Source organism: Podarcis pityusensis (genome assembly GCF_964106645.2).
Source record: "Podarcis pityusensis genome assembly, chromosome: 14".
In the NCBI taxonomy this organism is placed as follows: domain Eukaryota; kingdom Metazoa; phylum Chordata; class Lepidosauria; order Squamata; family Lacertidae; genus Podarcis; species Podarcis pityusensis.
The window spans coordinates 16,581,176-16,600,213 of record NC_138039.1 but is presented as its reverse complement, the minus strand read 5'-3'; the positions used below and the strand labels follow the sequence as shown (position 1 = coordinate 16,600,213).

General features: G+C 46.0%; 1 protein-coding gene and 1 long non-coding RNA gene across 2 annotated transcripts; one reads left to right on the top strand and one right to left on the bottom strand.

Annotated features, from left to right (window-relative positions):
- Positions 1-2,462: 2,462 nt before the first annotated feature.
- LOC308463438 (lysosomal dipeptide transporter MFSD1-like) lies at positions 2,463-17,131 on the bottom strand. The gene is made up of 13 exons (XM_080981835.1): positions 16,894-17,131; positions 15,618-15,718; positions 13,871-13,992; positions 12,589-12,644; positions 11,019-11,162; positions 10,489-10,647; positions 9,094-9,209; positions 7,835-7,935; positions 5,611-5,722; positions 4,836-4,973; positions 4,448-4,587; positions 3,874-3,985; positions 2,463-2,948 (listed from the first exon to the last, which is right to left on the bottom strand). Exons 1-13 carry the CDS (start codon positions 16,916-16,918, stop codon positions 2,835-2,837), a joined length of 1,440 nt encoding a protein of 479 aa, XP_080837961.1. The 5' UTR covers positions 16,919-17,131; the 3' UTR covers positions 2,463-2,834.
- On the top strand, positions 3,867-7,827 carry LOC308463461. The gene is made up of 3 exons (XR_013979594.1): positions 3,867-3,992; positions 4,785-4,991; positions 7,776-7,827. It is a non-coding gene; the product is annotated as an uncharacterized lncRNA (long non-coding RNA).
- Positions 17,132-19,038: the final 1,907 nt, after the last annotated feature.

Here is a 19,038-nt window from a genome sequence, read left to right as displayed (position 1 = left end):
CCATTGCTGGAGTAGGAATATTTAGTGATGTACATTATTCCTTTTGGAAGACTTGGAAGTATTTTCTCCGTAACAGTCCTGTGTTAGTAACACTGATGTGGTGTGTGCTGGAAAGCTACATGAGCACAAAAGCCCCAACTCTTTGGACATCAGCAGAGCAAGAACTTCATAGGAGGTATGGAAAAAATACTTTACTCCAAACACGGTATTGTTGGTGGAAGCTCTCTGCATATGGGCATTTGCAGACTGGGCAAGGCCCAAATTCATGCAATAGGTAGGGGGTTGAAAACTTATTAAACTGAAGGCATTTGTCAAATGCAGCTTTCTAAACAATTTTTACTGCAGAGCAGAGGTAACTAACCTGTAGTATTCCATATATTGTTGAATTCTCATAAGCCCCCAGCCAGAATGGCTAGTAGTTGGGCATAATGGAAGCTGTAATCCACCAATAATCTAGACAGCCATAGATTCTACCACCCCTGGTATTATAGATATGTTATTCAAATAGCTCACAGCCAACATTATCCATGTAAAAGCCTGGGATGAAAGCCAAGAAGTTGTTTTTCCAGTACATGTTGTGTTGCTGACTCCACACCAAGCTCTTGAATGTAAACATGAATAAGTTTTGGCAAGATTTAATAGCCTGAAGGAAGGTGCTAGCATTATCTGTTTCACAGAATCATAGAACTGTAGAGTTGGAAGGGAGCCCAAGGGTCATCTAGTCCAACTCCCAGCAATGCAAGAATGTAGGAATTTGCAGGCAGGCAACCAACTCACTGAAAACTACTCCATTGGGGATCTTGATCAATTTGGACTTATGTTTGTCAAGAATTCTAAAACCATCAAATAAGTAAAGTATTTCTTTTCATCCACTGCATGTGCATGTATGTCCTATATACTAATAGCAAGCTCACTCTCCAGTTGTCAATCTAAGCACTACAAGAGGCAGATAGTAGCAGCTTGAGGGAAATGCCCAGTAGAGTAGCCATCTTGGGATGGAATAAAGCGTTCTGGAAAAGGGCATGGCTGACTGCAACCCTAACAGTGCAGAGTTAGAACTACCACAAGGTGTAGTGATAGCCCTTTCCTCTGTAGTCTCCCTCTCTTTCAGACGCAGTATGCCTCTGAATGTCAACTGCCAGGAATGACAGGTAGAGAGAACACTCTTGTGCTCAGGTGTTGCTTGTGGGCTTCCCATAAACATCTGGTTAGTCACTGTGAGAACGGAATACAGGACTGGAGGGGCCTTTGGACAGACCTAGCAAGGGCTGCTCTTGTGGTCTTACAACCTTGAACTGGAGCAGTCGACATTGCAGTATTTTGCTGCAGCTTCTATTTGTTATTTTGGCTAATATCAAGGAATCAGTGTGCATACACACCAAGTTTTGTTTGGGGCCTCTGTCATAGAAAATGGATTAGGTCAAGACATGGGCATGAGCCAGCATGAAATAATATTGACTCCTATTCATTCCATAGCTTTTTGAGGTTCATGTTCGCCAAGAGATTGTGCTACATTTGAAGGGGATGTCCACACTACCTGCAAACATAATAACAGGATAGATACCTAGGCCTGCAGCAGAGATTCTTAGAAGACATGTTTTGAATATCCCAATGCTTAAGTGGGTCTTATATGATAAAGATGTACAGTGGTACCCCGCAAGACGAACGCCTCGCAAGACGGAAAACCCGCTAGACGAAAGAGTTTTCCGTTTTGGAGGCGCTTCGCAAAACGAATTTCCCTATGGGCTTGCTTCGCAAGACGACAGCCCATAGGGAAATCTCAGGGACAGCGGGGAAGCGCAGCGGGTCTTCCCCACTGTCCTCGGACCTCCTCCGAAGCCTGGCGGCGGGGCGGGGACACCTCCTCCCGCCGCCGCCGGGCTTCGGAAGGCTCCTCCGAAGCCGGGCGGCGGGGCGAGAACACCTCCCGCCGCCGCCCGGCTTCGGAACGGTGCTCCGAAGCCGGGCGGGGGGGAGGGAACACCTCCCGCCGCCGCCCGGCTTCGGAACGGTGCTCCGAAGCCGGGCGGCGGGGCGGGAACACCTTCTGAAGGCGGGCGGGGGGCGAAAGTCTTTGCTCCCCCCTGCCTGCCTGTCCCGGAGGGCTTTTAAATCGCCCCGGACAGCGGAGAAGTCCTCCGCTGTCCCGGGGCGAATTTAAAATGCCGCCCGCCAGCATTTTAAGATCGCCCGGACAGCGGAGAAGTCCTCCGCTGTCCCGGGGTTTTTTTAAATGCTGGGGGTGGGAAGAAAAGCCCTTGTCCCCCCCCCCCCCCCAGACTTCAGAAGAGGTCCGGGGACAGACTGTCCCCGGACCTGGCCTGAAGGCGGTTTCCCTAGGAACGCATTAATTGATTTTCAATGCATTCCTATGGGAAACCGTGCATCGCAAGACGAAAAACTCGCAAGACGAAGAGACTTGCGGAACGAATTAATTTCATCTTGCGAGGCACCACTGTAACTTGCAAATTTACTCACTGAATTCCCATTGATTTCAGTAGGATTTGACTTCCATTAGTGTTGCTTCTGTGCTTTTCAAACTACAACATGCAGAAAAATTCTGCCTGTACTGGAGAGCCAGGAAATAACTGTCCTCTTGTTGAAGTATTCTTCTATGACCGCACTTAAACAGCTCCAGTGCCCAAGAGGCAGTATTAAAGGCTTTCTTGGCACATGGCAGATTTGTAGAACCTCATAGTGTAAGATTTCCCTTTCGTTCCTAACATAAGCCCAACTTACATGTATATGAGGGCCTAAAAAGGGACTGTACTGTAAGTTGGACTTATGTTTAGATTCCTTAATGAAATATTAGACAGTAGCCCACAGAGGGCTTCCTAGTTGATGGATCCTTCATCTTCCACCTCACTGAGGAGTGGGGCTGTGTCTACAGGCTGCCTGGCAGGCTCCTCTGTTGATGAGCGCTTTGTTGAACGGTTCAATGTTCCACCCTAGAAAAAGAAGTCAGGAAAATGAAACTGGGCATTATTTTGGGTTTTTGGAATCTCGCTGTCAGCTGGGGTGCTAGACTATGATTTTTCCAAACCCTATTTCACCACCATATAAAGCAGGAATCACATTCTATCAGGTCTGCCTGAGAAGCGTTACCTCCTGGTCATAATTACACCCTAGTGGCCTTATTCAGGGAAGTTGGTCGCAATGACAGCAGCAGCAGAGAACTGGGGAGAAGTTTTAACATCATATCTGCCACCACCCACAAGCCATATCAATTTTGGTTACCCCTAGCAGCAAGAGGTAAAGGCTGCAAGCTCCTCATCTCTATTTTAAATAAAGTAATAACTGGAGTCAGGCTGGGTCTGTCTAAAGTTAAGACTCATTTGTCTAGCGACCTGCTTCCTCTCCTGCTCTACAGTTCTCTCATGAAAAAGGTGCTTTAGAACTGAAACCAACTCCCTAAAACATTTATTCCTTACTAGAAAATGCAGTAAGACAAAATCCTCCATTTCTGGATACAGTGTGGAACCTCGTGGCTTTGCATAAAGTCATTCAATGTTTTCTTCATTAGCAACAACTGAATTTTTAAAAACCAACGTGCAGTGGTATTGTTTTGCTAGGATTTCAGGTTACCTGCACAACAGCATCTTTGCTGGGGGAACCTGACTTATTAGCGTATGGCATAAAGAATGAGAGAGGACCAAAAATCAAAAGAAATGGGCAGAACTTTGCTGCCACCACCAGTCTTCTTAATGGCCCAGTTTGGGGTTCTGAAATTTTAGCCAATCTTGGCTGTGAATTATGATGAGTTCCTTAGGCAATCTTTGGGACAGAACTTTAAAAAGGAAAGATATTATCAGGCAGGAATGTGGAACAGAATTAGGCTACTTTATGGCAAATGCCCCAAATACTGATCCTTACCTGCTTCTTGTCCACTATGTTGAGGCTGACAGAGGCAACAATGCAAGCGATGGTGTTTGCCAGCATGAAGACCATCATCTGTTGCCATCGCCACAATGGGATCTTTAACTCACTGCAAGGTAAATAATAATAAATGTACATATGGCAAACAAGACAGCCAGTTGCTTGAGAATTTACATCCCCTCATGTAGTAGGGTTGCCATATTTCAAGAAGTGAAAATCTGGAATTATTAATTTTTGGCCAAAGTTGTGGGCTGCTTTTTTCCCCCTTCAAAATCTCCCCCCACCCAAAATTGAAGTTTTTTGGAAATTCGCCAAAAATTCAACACTTCCAATGTGGGCTGCCATATGCTTGGGTTTTCCCAGACATTTTAACTGGTTTCCGAAAATTCAACCCAGATGCCATTTTTGACAGACGAATCGTGGAAATATGACAGCCCAATCATGTAGACATACGCAAAATAATGTGATCCCATCACCAAGCCCTGGAGCAACATGGGATCTGGGGTTCGGGAGTGATGTCATTTTCTTGACGGCACAACTGTAAGGAAGGAAGAAAAGCAGCTATTCTCACCTCGACTTCGTTCCCAGAATCCGTCCCACAATCACATTAGAGAGGCCAATTCCAATCATCTGTACGGATGTTGCAAGCCCCATGGCTGTTCCCAAGGTTGCCTGGGGGACCACAAGGGGTATAGAGGGCCACATGCTAGCCTGTTAAGAGGTGATTGAAACAACAGAAACAGTGAGAAAATAGGTGATTTGAGAAGTAAGACTGTTAAACTAGGGGGACTGGATTTTTTCAGCTTCGGCTTTTGTTTCCACCCATGTACCTAAGAGAGGGAACATGGAAGCTTCCTCTAATGAGGCAGGCTAGGTAAATGATGTAGAACCTATTCCTTGTATTCTAGGGAAGCAGAAACCAGGAATGGGGAAATAACATCACATTTATGATGACTTACTGCTGCAAAGGAGTAGGTAATGCCCAGCCAGATGGTAGAAACAAGTGGAGGAACGAACGTGAAAGCCAAGAGGGCAAAGACGGGCAAAGTCAGCACTGCACAGCCAACTGCAAATACACCTCTCAGTCCAACATAATCCTGAAAAATGAAAAAAAAGTAATAATTCTACATACACTGCTGTATTACTTGGCGATCTGCTTGGTTGTCTAAAATGCCATAGTTTTCTGTGTATAAGACAAGGTTTTTTCCTTATAAAATAATGTCAGAAATGGGATTGGTTGCTGCCGCGAGCAAGAGATTTTTAGTGGCTGGCGATTGGGTGGGTGATTGGTGGCTGTGGCAAGTGCTGCTGTCGATGGTGAGTGGGCAGATGATTGGCGGAATTGGTGATGCGTGCGATACCAATTGTCGGTCTGGGCAAGCCGCCCCCCCCCCAACAAATGTGGGCAATCCTCTCCTCCCCATTTTCTTAATTTTGTGTCCCGCAAATAGGGGGCGTCTTATACACAGGGGTGTCTTATACACAGGGGCGTGTTATACATGGAAAAATACAGTACATTGTAAGGCTTTTTTAAAATATATATAAAAGCAATCCAATCTATCATTTGATCTAACTTGCAGTCAGGTTCCAAAACCCAGCCCTCATGTTGATTTGCAAAATCCTGCTATTCCACTGGAATAGCTGAATGTGCAGCTCTTGCCCTGCAGAAACCATGTCAAGGAATTCCAACCCCCGCCCGAGCATTATACCAAAGCCAGTGACACAAGCACTTACGATCAGTATGCCGACTGCCGCTGAGAGAACAAGGGAGCTGTCGTAAACCGCCCCAGCAATGTAAGCAGCTGCCTGTTGGGTATAGCCAGGATACTTATCTTGGATAAACTTGCTGGAAAGGGTTGCAGGAGAGAGAACCCCATTAAGATTCTAGATCACATGACAGAAAGATTTCCTTTTTATCCATATGGAAACAATTGAGCTCTTCTGCCTTGCTTTTTCCCAAGGGCCTCTGCAGACAAATGGCCACATCTGCACCATATATTTTAAGTACTGTTTAACAGTCATGGCTTCCCCCAGGGAATCCTGCAGCTTCCTAAGGGTTCTGAGAGCTATTAGGAGATCCTCATTCCCTTATAAAGCTACAATTGCTAGAGCTCCCTGAGAATAAAAACAACGTTGTTTGGTAAACTGGCCTTCTGCCCAGGGCTGATCAGAGCTATGGTACAACAGCATCTAGAGGCCATCACATTGGCTACCCCTGCCGTAGACCATGCCTGTGCCCAGAGAGTTTTTAAATCCCTAGCAAAACTCCTGTTCTGCTTTGCACTTACCTAACATAGTGGTGCTATCAGGGGAGGACTTTTGAGGCAGACATCAAAAGAATGAGGTAGAAGCATGGCTAGCTTGCCACATTTCATAGTAGTGGCGTAATACACATGACCATCTGAAGACAACAACCCCACCTCCCCCGAAAAAAGACCCACTGAGTCCAGAGTCTAAAATTGTCTCACTGTACCAATGGCTTAACGTCACATCTCAACCCCTCCAATCAATACACGTTTTGCTGATGTAGAAAAGCAGTGCAGGAAATCTGCCAAGGTCACAGCAATTTAAGGTGGAATCAGAAAGGATGAGATCCAAATCTCCCAAGACAAGGAGCCCCAGCCTGTGTATCTGAGGAAGCTGCAGTATGACCCAAGAGCTGCCATGTAGGGCACTTTGAAGACCAAGCACAGCCCAAGAAGCTGGCCGGGTGCCAGGGGGCTTTTTGGCTGCAGCCACTCAGGATGTATTGAAAGGAAGACTCTTTCCAGAATTAACGACTTCTGAAAGCTCTGCAAAGGTATCAGGCCTTTGGTTTCTACCCTCCCGCTTGAGGAAGAGGAGTTGCTGCTGCTGCTGCTGCTGTTATTATTAGGAGTGATCTCCCATCCTTGAAGAACTTTCCCAAAGCAGCTTACCTGACATAGTAATGAGATGAGGTGTGTCTGTCTCCCTCATTATTGGCTTAGCAAGAATTTTAAAACATTCCCGTTTACCCAGACATTGGATGGCTACAATGCACTGTTCCTGAGGTCACTGGCTGAGAGAATGCATTTAATGTTTTAGAATGTTTTATCTGTTTTAGAATGCTTTTTAAAAAATTATATGTATATGGTTTTTACTATACAGTGGTACCTCGGGTTACATACGCTTCAGGTTACAGACTCCGCTAACCCAGAAATATTACCTCAGGTTAAGAACTTTGCTTCAGGATGAGAACAGAAATCGGGCTCCGGCGGCGTGGCAGCAGCGGGAGGCCCCATTAGCTAAAGTGGTGCTTCGGGTTAAGAACAGTTTCAGGTTGAGAACGGACCTCTGGAATGAATTAAGTACGTAACCAGAGGTACCACTGTATTTTGAAATCAGAGATGCTTCATAAGACATCGAAAGACAGTCTTCTGATAATCATCTCATGCAACAGAAGCAAAAAGCCAGACCTTCATCTACCCTGGTTCCAAGCCATAAAGTACTTTGAAGCAGGGATGGGGAACCCTGCAAACCTCCAGATGTTGGACTCTCAACTGGCACCAGCAGCATGGCCAGTGATACAGGAGTTGTAGCTGGCAACACTTGGCCACAGGCTCTTCATCCCTGCTTTGAAGGTGTGTACCAGTACTTTGAACTGGGCCCAGAAATGGACCAGCAGCCAGTGCAGCCATTAAATCACAGTTCATCCTACAAGTTTTAAGTCCAACGGGAATGGTATTGATTTGCCAACAGGGAATACTTTGGAAACTAGTAATCCTGAATCCTTCTAGGCCTAGTTTGTTCTAGGGCCACATATGAGAACCAGATTGGCAAGGCAGAGCTAGACAAAACCAATGTAGTAGAGGGGACTCTGCTGCCCAGTCCGTATGAGTTTGGGCCATTCTGCCCACTTCTCACTCACTTATTAACAGCTTCAACCAAACCTCAGCATTGGGACGAGTCACTAAAACCACCACAGTAAACCGTTTACCTGGCATCCGCCACGAAAGGAAAGACCCCGTTGTAGAAAAACATGATGGTCAGGACCAGGAGCCAATAGCGAAGTGGTAGGTGTCGGACATCCTGAACCCGCTGCCAATTAGAGAAAAATAAAATGCACATCATAGAATCACAGAGTTGGAGGGTCTTTTTCAACTATCTGGTTCACCTCGCTGCTCCATGCAGGAGATCCAGATATAAAGCATCTCAAGCAGATGACTGTCCAGGCTACGTCTCCCAAGTCACTGGTTCAGTTGTCAGTCTGCTCCTAAGAGGTTTCCTGTAACTTACGCAAATGGCACCATGTCCTCATCCAAAACTCTGAAGGTTAAAAGCTCCAGGGCAGGGATGAGGAATCTGTGGCCCTTCAGGAGTCCCTGGACTACAATTCCCATCATTCCTCACCACTGGTCATGCCAGCTCTGGCTGATGGGAGGTGAAGTCCAACATTACCTAAAGGGCCTCAGGTTTTCCATCCCTGCTCTAGGGCTGAATTTTCATCACTACTACCTAAGGAAAGAGGATCACCACACAGATTATTATTATACCTTTTTAGTCAGGAAGGATAAGAACGGAAATATTCTGTGACAACACTAGCTCAGGGACAGAGCAGGTATCATATCATAGACTCCGTTTCCCAGTTTCCTTTATTTTAAAAAATCAATTATGTAAAACTTGGGATGTAGTGAAAAATATGTATTTTGGGGCCGTAAGCTGTGGATTACTTAGCCTGTGCATAAATCCAGCACTAAGCCTAGTGCAGCATTGAGGTTTCATTCAAATCTGGCTCTGGCAGTTCATGCCAGTATCTTTACAGCCTGTGTTAGGGGCTCCCTACATTGAATGTAGTGGGGAAAGAGACCTTTCCTGTTCTTCCAGTGATAAACCAACAGTGCATGAAGCTGCAGAGCAAAAAAGGGTCCCCACAAACAAGATTACATCATGCCATGGCAATGAGAACCAAAACTCCAGGTCACTGTTGACTCAAATCAGGGTCCAAATTCGTGGTGCTGTCCAAACAGCTGCCAGTCAAACATACTTGATGGGCAAAAAGCTTTCAGGGTCACAGGCACACCACCCCCTCTTTGCAGAGAAAGAAAATTGGGGAGCTACAGCTTGGAGACTTTTGCTAAAAGGCACTTGCTCCCTCTCCTGGCTGCCAGTGATAAATGAGGCTCTCGGGCTTTGCACACAAAGCTCACAATGGAAAACCAAGCATATGTGGCTCAATGCAACTTCTGCCTCACGTACCACTTTCTTGGACTCTTGCTGGATAACTCCATCCAATCCGAGCTGCTTCATGCCCACCTTGTCCAGCACACTGACGACAACAGCAGAAAGAAAGCCCAGGACACATAACAAAGTCCCTGCAGGCAGAGAGGAACAACTGATGGGTGGAACTGTGATCACTGGAATGCTTTAAGGGTGTGTTAGACAAGAACATGGTTTGGGTTCATTTGGGGACAGGAAGCCCAGCTAATTGCAAAAAAAATTACTAGAGAGGTGAAACTGGCAAGGGTCTTCTCCCGCCGCAACACACATACACACATATATTTTAGCTAGTCAGTTAGGGTCATCTTTGCAGGATGACCACCCCTACTAGCACCAAAGCACAATTCCTACTTGGAAGTGCATTAAGAGTTGCATTGTTCATCACCACTGATGCCATAGGGCACTAGTGTATGTAGCTGCCTGCACACTCATGCAGCCACATTCCAGACAGCATTTCACATTGCAACGGGCCTAATAACCAAGTCAAGAATCATATTGTGTCCGGCAACAAGCATTGCTTCTTCCTATTGGCGAAAATATGGTATTTTGGACACAGAAGTGCTTGCTTGAGGGATGACACAGTGTATTCGCTGCAATATAAACTGACCTTCTTGAAAGGCTCCATTTCAGGAATGGGAAATTTAAGGCCCGGGGGGGAGGGCCAGCACAGCATCCCAGGCCTCTCTATAAAGCCCCTGGGACTCTTCCCAGACCGCACACTCTCTCTAGTCACATCTCTCACCAGCCCTGCTTGAGTTTGTTTGTTTTGGTCTGGCTGGAACGTTCCCTGGGACTCTGATAATGCTTCTTGTTTTGCCAGGATGGAGCATAGAGCAGAGAGAGTGCGAGTACAGTGGTGCCTCGCAAGACGAAATTAATCCGTTCCGCGAGTGTCTTCGTCTAGCGGTTTTTTCGTCTTGCGAAGCAACCCGATTAGCGGCTTAGCAGATTAGCGCTATTAGTGGTTTAGCGGCTATTAAAGGCTTAGCGGCTTAGCTGCTAAAAGGCTATTAAAGGCTTAGCGGCTTAGAAAAAGGGGGGGGAGCGGAAAAAAAATCTCAAGACTCGCAAGACATTGTCGTCTTGCGAAGCAAGCCCATAGGGAAATTCGTCCTGCGAAGCAACTCAAAAACGGAAAACCCTTTCGTCTAGCGGGTTTTCCGTCTTGCGAGGCATTCGTCTTGCGGGGCACCACTGTATATGTAGAAAACGGCCTACTGTACAAAGGGAAAATTCATGTTTTTTGTTCTGACCACTTTTGCCTCTGACCACACGGACCACTGGTATGTGGGCCGTAGAAAGTTGTCCAGAATGGAATGTGAACCCTCAGGTTCTCAGGCCCCTACTGTAGAGGCAAGCTGACATGAAACTCACCTCCCCAGAGAGTCCACTGGATGCCAAAGTGACTTTCAAACTGCTGGGTGAAGAAGAAGTTGAGGACACTTCCGAGCCGGGAAAAGGAGAGTGTTAGCCCAAACGCCAGAGCCAACTCCTTCCCCTTGAACCAGAAGGCTGTGATACGATTCTGCACAACTCAAATAGCAGAGAAGACAGCAGTGTTATTAAGTGATTTCATGAAAAAGATAGATGCTGAAAATGGAGAAGAGTTGATAACAAAACCTATAGCCCATTATTTTCATAAAATACTCAAGGTAGTGAACAGAACAGTCACAAACAAACAATAAAAAACAAAAAAGCTAAATGTGAAACCATGTGAACACTAGAAGGGAAAAGACCAGAAATGGAAACCAGAGCATCTCCAATCAGCAGTACAGACATTTATCCATGAAAAACACATATGACTTTGGATTCCCCGATTCCCCAAGGCAATGCACAGCAATTAAAATCTACAAAATTAAGCCACCCCTGTCTTAACTGAAAAAAAGATTTCTTTCTCTCCTTACTTGTCAGTGACCCGTTTCCAGAGCCGAAAAGCAACCTGCCCGTCAGCATCAGCGGCAAGAGGTACGGAGTTCCTCTGAAGTGAGAGCCCAGAGCAAATATGGATGATCCCAGGACAGTGAGGAAAGAGAAGAGAAATACACCAACTAGGGAAGAAGATGATGGAAGAAGTTCATTAAATCAAGGCAAATGGGCTTTTAACAACTATGCAAACTGGAGAAGTAAGAGGAGGCCAGTTCTTGGATCCAGGTCTATGACTATTTCGATAAGACTTGAGCACACAATTCCTGTCTATTAACTGGAATGGCATCCAACAGGGAAACATTACTGGCCCATTTTGCATGTCTCTGGTTCGCTGCTAATGGGCACATCTCAGTGAACACTCTTCCCGTGATATTGTGTAATCCAAACCAGTGGCAGCTTGTGCCCATTGCAAATGGCAGGGCAGAAGGCAGTAGGCCAATGGTATGTGAAGCCAGAGCAAAGTGGAGACAGAGCCAATGACAGGTAATTGCAGCTCTGTCCCCATCCTCCTCCCCACTGAATTCCACAAGGGCAATACTGAGACTAAGGAGGATGAAGTTGACAACCAGTGCTACCTCCTGGGGTGGTTGTAAGAAAGAACATAAGACAGGTGGGGGTGAGCTGAGGGCAGACTGAGTTGGCTCGTCACTGCCCCATTCGCTCTAATGGACTAGCCTCCACTAATCCAAACTCCAGATGTGTTGAGCTGGGAAACAACACACCTGGAGAACCGCTAGCAGAGGAAATCCCACATTGGCAGAAATACACTCTGCCAGCTTCAGTGTCTCCTGAACTGGGGTTTGGACACAGGGGCTTTTAATAATGATAATTTATTATTCGTAGCCCACCCATCTGGCTGGGTTAACCCAACTACTCTGGGTGGCTCCCAACAGAATATTAAAAAACGATAAAACTTCTCTAAACAGGGCTGCCTTCAGATGTCTTCTAAAAGTCAGATAGTTGTTTATTTCCTTGACATCTGATGCAAGGGCGTTCCACAGGGCAGGTGCCACTACTGTGAAGGCCCTCTGCCTGGTTCCCTGTAACCTCACTTCCCGCAGTGAGGGAACTGCCAGAAGGCCCTTGGAACTGGACCTCAGTGTCTGGGCTGAACGATGGAGGCGGAGACGTTCCTTCAGGTATACTGGTAAGCTGGTGTATCACCAGTGGGCACTTTCCCACAGTTTGGGTTGTTCTGTTAAATGCTGGCATCGACCATAAACTGTGTACAGATATATTCCAGTTCACACAGGTTTATTCCAATGCACACAACACCTTTCTAAAACAGCTTCATAGGCTTCCAGTTTGTTTCCGGGCCCAATTCAAAGTGCTCATATTAGTGTTTAAAGCCCTAAATGACTTAGGCCGCCAAGTATACTGGGTGCCGCATAACAAAAAGTCTCGTTTTGCATCCTTGCCAACTGCGTCACAGAAAACAAATGGAAAACAAAGGAGCACACAGAATGGATTCACCAGATGACCTCTGAAAGCAAGAAGTCAAGTGGGGAGGGCGAACAATCAGCCATAGTTCAACGCCTCAGAACTTACAGCGATTTCCCAGTTTGTCAATTAAAAAGCCAGCCATGATCACCACCAGCGCATTGCTATGGGAAACAAAAGAAAAATAGAGTTATTGGTTTTTTTATTTTAAAAAATGTGTTTGCTTTTACTTATTTCCTGTTTCTATGTTAGAAGAGCCCTGCTGGAGCAGACCAAAGGCCCATCTAGTCTAACATCCAGCTCTCACAGTAACCAACCACATGCCCTATGCAAAGCCCAAAAACAGGACTTGAGTACATAGCACCCTCTGCACCTGGTACTCAGATGCATACCAGCCCAGATTAAAGCTCAGTTGTTAGAGCATAAGACTCTTGATTTCAGGGTTGTGGGTTCGAGCTTCACGTTGGGCAAAAGGATTCCTGCATTACAGGGGACTGGACTTGATGATCCTTGTGGTCCCTTCCAGCTCTACAATTCTATGACAGGAGAACACCGCACCCTCTGCACTTGTGATTCCCAGTACCTGGTACTCAGATACATGCTGCCTCTGACAGGAGAACTCAGTCAACATTGTTAGCAGCCACTGACAGCCTTTCCCATATACATCCCCACATATACATAGATATGCTTAAAAGATAAATATAAATGGAGGGGATGTTTGCTCAGTGAAGTACCGTATTTTTCACCCCATAGGGCGCACCGGCCCATAGGGTGCACCTAGTTTTTTTGGGGGGGGAATAAAGAAAAAAAAAATATTTCCCTCCCAGGTGCGGGGCTGGGGCGGGGGAAGCCCGAGCTTCCCCCGACCCCAGCCCCCAGAACAGGCTGCTATCCGCAAGCGAAGTTGCGCAGCTCTCCCACGGCTTGCGGATAGCTTCCTGAAGCCTGGAGAGCGAGAGGGGTCAGTGCGCACCGACCCCTCTCGCTCTCCAGGCTTCAGCGAAAGCCTGCATTCGCCCCATAGGACGCACACACATTACCTCTTCATTTTTGGAGGGGGAAAAGTGCGTCCTATAGGGCGAAAAATACGGTACCCCTCTACACTCTGCCAAACCTTGCTGCAGTTGCATTTAATGGAGGGGAGAGCTTCATTGAGTTATTGGCCAAATGGCACTGTGAAGAATACACGCATGCGTGCGCACACACACACACACACACACACACAGAGTTAAACAGCTCGCATGGGCCACCTGCCCCCCCATGCTACTTTCTCACTTGCCTATCTGCCATTTGTCACACTGGAGTTGGCCTATCGGTAGCCCCTGAAACTGCAGCATGCCGATAGCCTTACTTTTTAATGTCTATAGGAAGATACAGAAGAATGACTTACGTCCAGGCATAGATAGCATACAGAAGATTGTACTCTTCAGGCGTCATTCCCAGGCCTTCCACACAGTCAGTTCCATTATGCCCTGTGCCATTGTGGTGCGTGCCATTGGGACAGGTTAGATTCTATATAACAAGTCAGAGTAAAAGGAAATGAGTTCAAGAAATAAACAAGGGGTTGAGTAGGGGGACATCTGGATTCAGCTATTCCAAGACACCCAGTTGCTTGCTTTGCCTTAGGTGGCTAATGCTCTATCTATTTCCTAAGATTATTTCATGTAGCAAACTGTTAGGACTCTTGGGAATTATAGGTAGAGAGTAGGAACTGGTTGGCCCTCATACAAAAGGAGGAAAATGGTTTTAAATGTTTGGAGAAGACATATACTTTTAGGACAGGCCAGTGCCACAGCTCAGCAACCGATCAGTGCTCTGCATGCAAAAATTCCAGGTCTATCTCTACTTAAAGTATCTTAGCTGACAGAGTTGGAGAGCTGAGAGAGACCTTCACCTTGTATCTTGTTCTCCTCCCAACACTAGACCAGTGTTCTGTGACCACTGGGCCCATTCAGTCCTTATTGGGAAGCTTTGTGGAGTTCTGCAAACTTTCATTGTCTCCCTGGAGCCTGCCAATACCTCTCCTTTAAATGGTACCACTTTGGCCACTCACAGAACTGAGTTTTCCATTAGTACACATAATGATAAACTTAGTCATGAATCCTTCTAATCCAGGGATGAGACACCTCATGTAGCTGGACTACAATTCCCACAATCATCCCTGACCATTGCTCATGCTGGCTGATGCTGATGAGGGTTGGTGTCCAACATCTGGGAGGTCATTTGTTCCCCTCCCCTGATGTCTATAAAGTACTCCAACTGAAGATGAATTCCAGGTATGTTGCATTTTGGACAAAGATGTACAAATCTAGTCTGTAGAAACTGTGACAGCATTTAAACTATCAGTTTTGCTTGAGTCCTGGAGGCAACAAAAATAATTCCAACATACAGTGGTACCTCTAGATACGAATGGGATCCGTTCCAGAGCCCCGTTCGCATCTAGAGGTAAATGTATCTAGCAACAGCACATCTGCGCACGCGCGCATCGCTTTTTGCCGCTTCTGCGCATGACGTCATTTTGAGCATCTGCGCATGCGCAAGCGGCAAAACCCAGAAGTAACGCGCTCCGTTACTTCCGGGTTGCCGCAGAGCGCAACTTGAACGCTCTCAACTCGAACCGTATTTAACCCGAGGTATGACTGTATATAACCTATCCATTCTTAAGGAAATCAGCCCTGAGTGCTCACTGGAAAGACAGATCGTGAAGTTGAGGCTCCAAAACTTTGGCCACCTCATGAGAAGAGAAGACTCCCTGGAAAAGACCCTGATGTTGGGAAAGATGGAGGGCACAAGGAGAAGGGGACGACAGAGGACGAGATGGTTGGACAGTGTTCTCGAAGCTACAAACATGAGCCTGACCAAACTGCGGGAGGCGGTGGAAGACAGGAGTGCCTGGCGTGCTCTGGTCCATGGGGTCACGAAGAGTCGGACACGACTAAACGACTAAACAACAACAACATGACTGTATTATGCTCTTCAGCTGTGGAAACAGCTCTCTTGTTTGACCTGGTCAGCTTGAAAAGACTTGGGCTCAGAGACATTTTGTATTTATACCCCACCAACCCATTTTGTCTCAAGACTGCAGTCAATATGACCTTTTACAGAATACTGTTGCTCATTCCCACCTAAGCACTTACCCCTTGAAACTGCTCTTGCAAAACACTGGGGATATCAAAGCAGAAGTAAGAGCCAAAGGTCAGGAGGCAATTGAAGAAGAGCACAAGGAATCTGTAGTAAGCTGCAGACAAAAATGAACATAAGGCAAAAGTTGCAAAACTAAGGGGGGGGAAAGTCTCACAGATGGCAATTTTACCCATGATTGTGTTTCACAATTACAATGTGCAATGAAACAATTGATACTAAGGCAGTTGTGCCCCACTTGGAAATTGTGGGCTGTAGCTGATGTTAGTTCTACTCAAGAGTAGACTTCTTGAAATTAATAGCCATGGCTAACTTAGGTACATTAATTCCAAAGGGAAACCCAGCCAGATGGGCTGGGTATAAATAATAAATAATTATTATTATTATTATTATTATTATTATAAAGGGTCTATTCTTAAGTAAAACTAAGCTGGATACAACACTGTTTTTGCTTGCTAACATAATTATGGGAGCACTTACATCACCACCCTGAAAGCAGCTAATATGTTCACATCAAATATTGCAGTGTATTTCAATGGGACCCTACTTTCATGTGGTTCCCTGGCAAAGAAAAGAGGTGGGGCAGGAATCACAGAAAGGAACTTCACACTGACCATTGCAAAGCTTATAATTTGAATGTGCATGCAGGGGAGCATTTGCTGCAGGTTTATTTTGTATTTTCTTGGAAGCTTCAATATACATGTTCCTAGGTTTTAATATTTGACAGGACATCGAGTTAAGAAGCAGAATATAAATCTTCATGTAAATACGATATTGGGCTCAAGCTGGGACCACAAAAACAGACTCAGTGGAGCAAGAGAGAAGCAAGGACTCCCTAAAGGCAAAGGCAAAACACAGAAACACAGCCCCTCTAAAATGACCGTCAGGCGATATTCAATGGGGGAAGGGGGAGGAAATCTGCCCACCACGCCGCTCAACCCGTAAGAAATTCAGTGTAGAGGCAAGGAGGAAGGCTTAAGCAGGGCTTGAGTACAAGACATTATTTTTAACGCCCGGAGAGGTGTGTAAAAAAAAGAAGGGCCTCCAGGCAAGCGATCAAGAGGTCGATTCTGAGCTTGGGCAGTGAAGCTCTGAGCATGTGCAAAGAGCCTCGCACGCGTGCCCTTCAGTTCTCTATTAACGGGAGGAAGGACCGTGATTTCCTCTTTCTCTTAATGGCAATTAAGCAGAAGAAGAGCGGGGAGGGAAGGAAACGCACAGTCCGTCACGTGCCCTGACGACGGTCACGTGACAGGCGCGACTCGCGCTCACCTTTCTCGGCTGCCGCCTCCGCCATGGCTTTTTTCAGTTCTGGCGGCTGCTGCTTCCTCCGCAAGTTTCAGCTCACCGCGACGAACCGGAGTCTCCGCCCCTCTTCGCTCGGGCCACGCCCCTCCGCTCGGGCCAGACACCGGCCGGCACTGCCTGGCACGCAGACTCCGCCCACCGCCGCTCGCTTTTCTGCCTTTGTCTCGCCAGCCCAGCCCATGTCTCCTCTTGAGTGACAACCCGCCCTCCAGCTCCGCCTACTGCTGCCGAAGCTGGGCGGGCGCTCGTCAACAAATCCGCGACGACGCCAACAAATCCGCTCGCGTCTGGGCCCGCCCTCTTTCCTTTTTTTTTAAAAAAAGATATTTATTAGAGTTTAAGAATTACAGAAAAGAAAGAAATACAAACAGTGAACAGTTACAAAACCTCAGAAACAAAAGAAAATACACTAAAACAAAACATCAAAACATTAAAAAAGAGAAAAAACCCCAGAAACATTTTAAAAAAAACCCACAAACCTTTTAAAAAATAGAAGGGAAAAAAGAAAAAAACAAACAAAAAAAGACCCCGTATTTTCATGACCTTATCTTTCATTTGCTTATTTCCTCGACTTCCTCACACCTCCTTTTTTGCATTCTAGTTCAATTAATTGTTTTGCACCTTTACCCATTGTCAATCTATTCATACTTAATTCTTTATAACATTTCTGCTAAAGTCATATAACTTCTTTCCAGCATCCTTCTAACATTCATTAATTTTACAATATTTCTGTAAATATACTTTAAATTTCTTCCAATCTTCTTCCACCGACTCTTCTCCCTGGTCTCGGATTCTGCCAGTCATTTCCGCCAGTTCCATATAATCCATCAGCTTCATCTGCCATTCTTCCCTGGTAGGTAGATCTTGTGTCTTCCAGTGCTTTGCGATAAGTATTCTTGCTGCTGTTGTGGCATACATGAAAAAAACTCTATCCTTCTTTGGCACCAATTGGCCTACCATGCCCAGGAGAAAGGCCTCTGGTTTTTTTAGAATGGTATATTTAAATACCTTTTTCATTTCATTATAGATCATCTCCCAGAATGCCTTAATCTTTGGGCACGTCCACCAAAGGTGAAAGAATGTACCTTCAGTTTCATTACATTTCCAACATTTATTATCGGGCAAATGATAAATTTTTGCAAGCTTGACTGGTGTTATGTACCACCCGTAAATCATTTTCATTAAATTCTCTTTTAAGACATTACATGCCGTAAACTTCATACCAGTGGTCTGGGCCCGCCCTCTTTCCTCACCCACTGAGCTTTCCTCTCTGCTTCGGCAGGCCTGAGAGCCACGCCCCTCCCGAGAAGGAGCTCGGGTCTCTCTGTTTCGCCTGTGGGCCTGTCACTCTCCCCTCTCCTGCCCCTCCTTAGTGAAGTGTGCATGCACACGAAAGCTAATAATAATAATAATAATAATAATAATAATAATAATAATTTATCATTTATACCCCTCCCATCTGGCTGAGTTTCCCCAGCCACTTTGGGTGGCTTCCAATCGAGTGTTAAAAACAATACAGCATCAAATATTAAAAACTTCCCTAAACAGGGCTGCCTTCAGATTTCTTTTAAAGAGAAGATAGCTACTTATTTCCTTCACATCTGAAGGGAGGGCGTTCCACAGGGTGGGTGCCACTACTGAGAAGGCCCTCTGTCTGGTTCCTTGTAACCTCACTTCTCGCAATAAGAAGAAACTTAGTTGGTCTCTAAGGTGCTACTGGACATTTATTTTATTTTATTATATATTTCGCCCGCCCTCTCGGGTTGGCATCCTCTGAGGCGTGAGGGAATAATAATAGTAATTTATTATTTATATCCCGCCCATCTGGCTGGGTTTCCCCAGCCACTCTGGGCAGCCTCCAACAAAATATTTAAAATACAATAAAACATCAAGCATTAAAAACTTCCCTAAACAGGGCTGCCTTCAGATGTCTTCTAAAAGTCAGATAGTTGTTTATTTCCTTGACATCTGATGGGAGGGCGTTCCACAGGGCAGGTGCCACTACTAAGAAGGCCCTCTGCCTGGTTCCTTGCAACCTCACTTCTTGCAGTGAGGGAACTGCCAGAAGGCTCTTGGAACTGGACTTCAGTGTCCAGGCTGAACGATGGA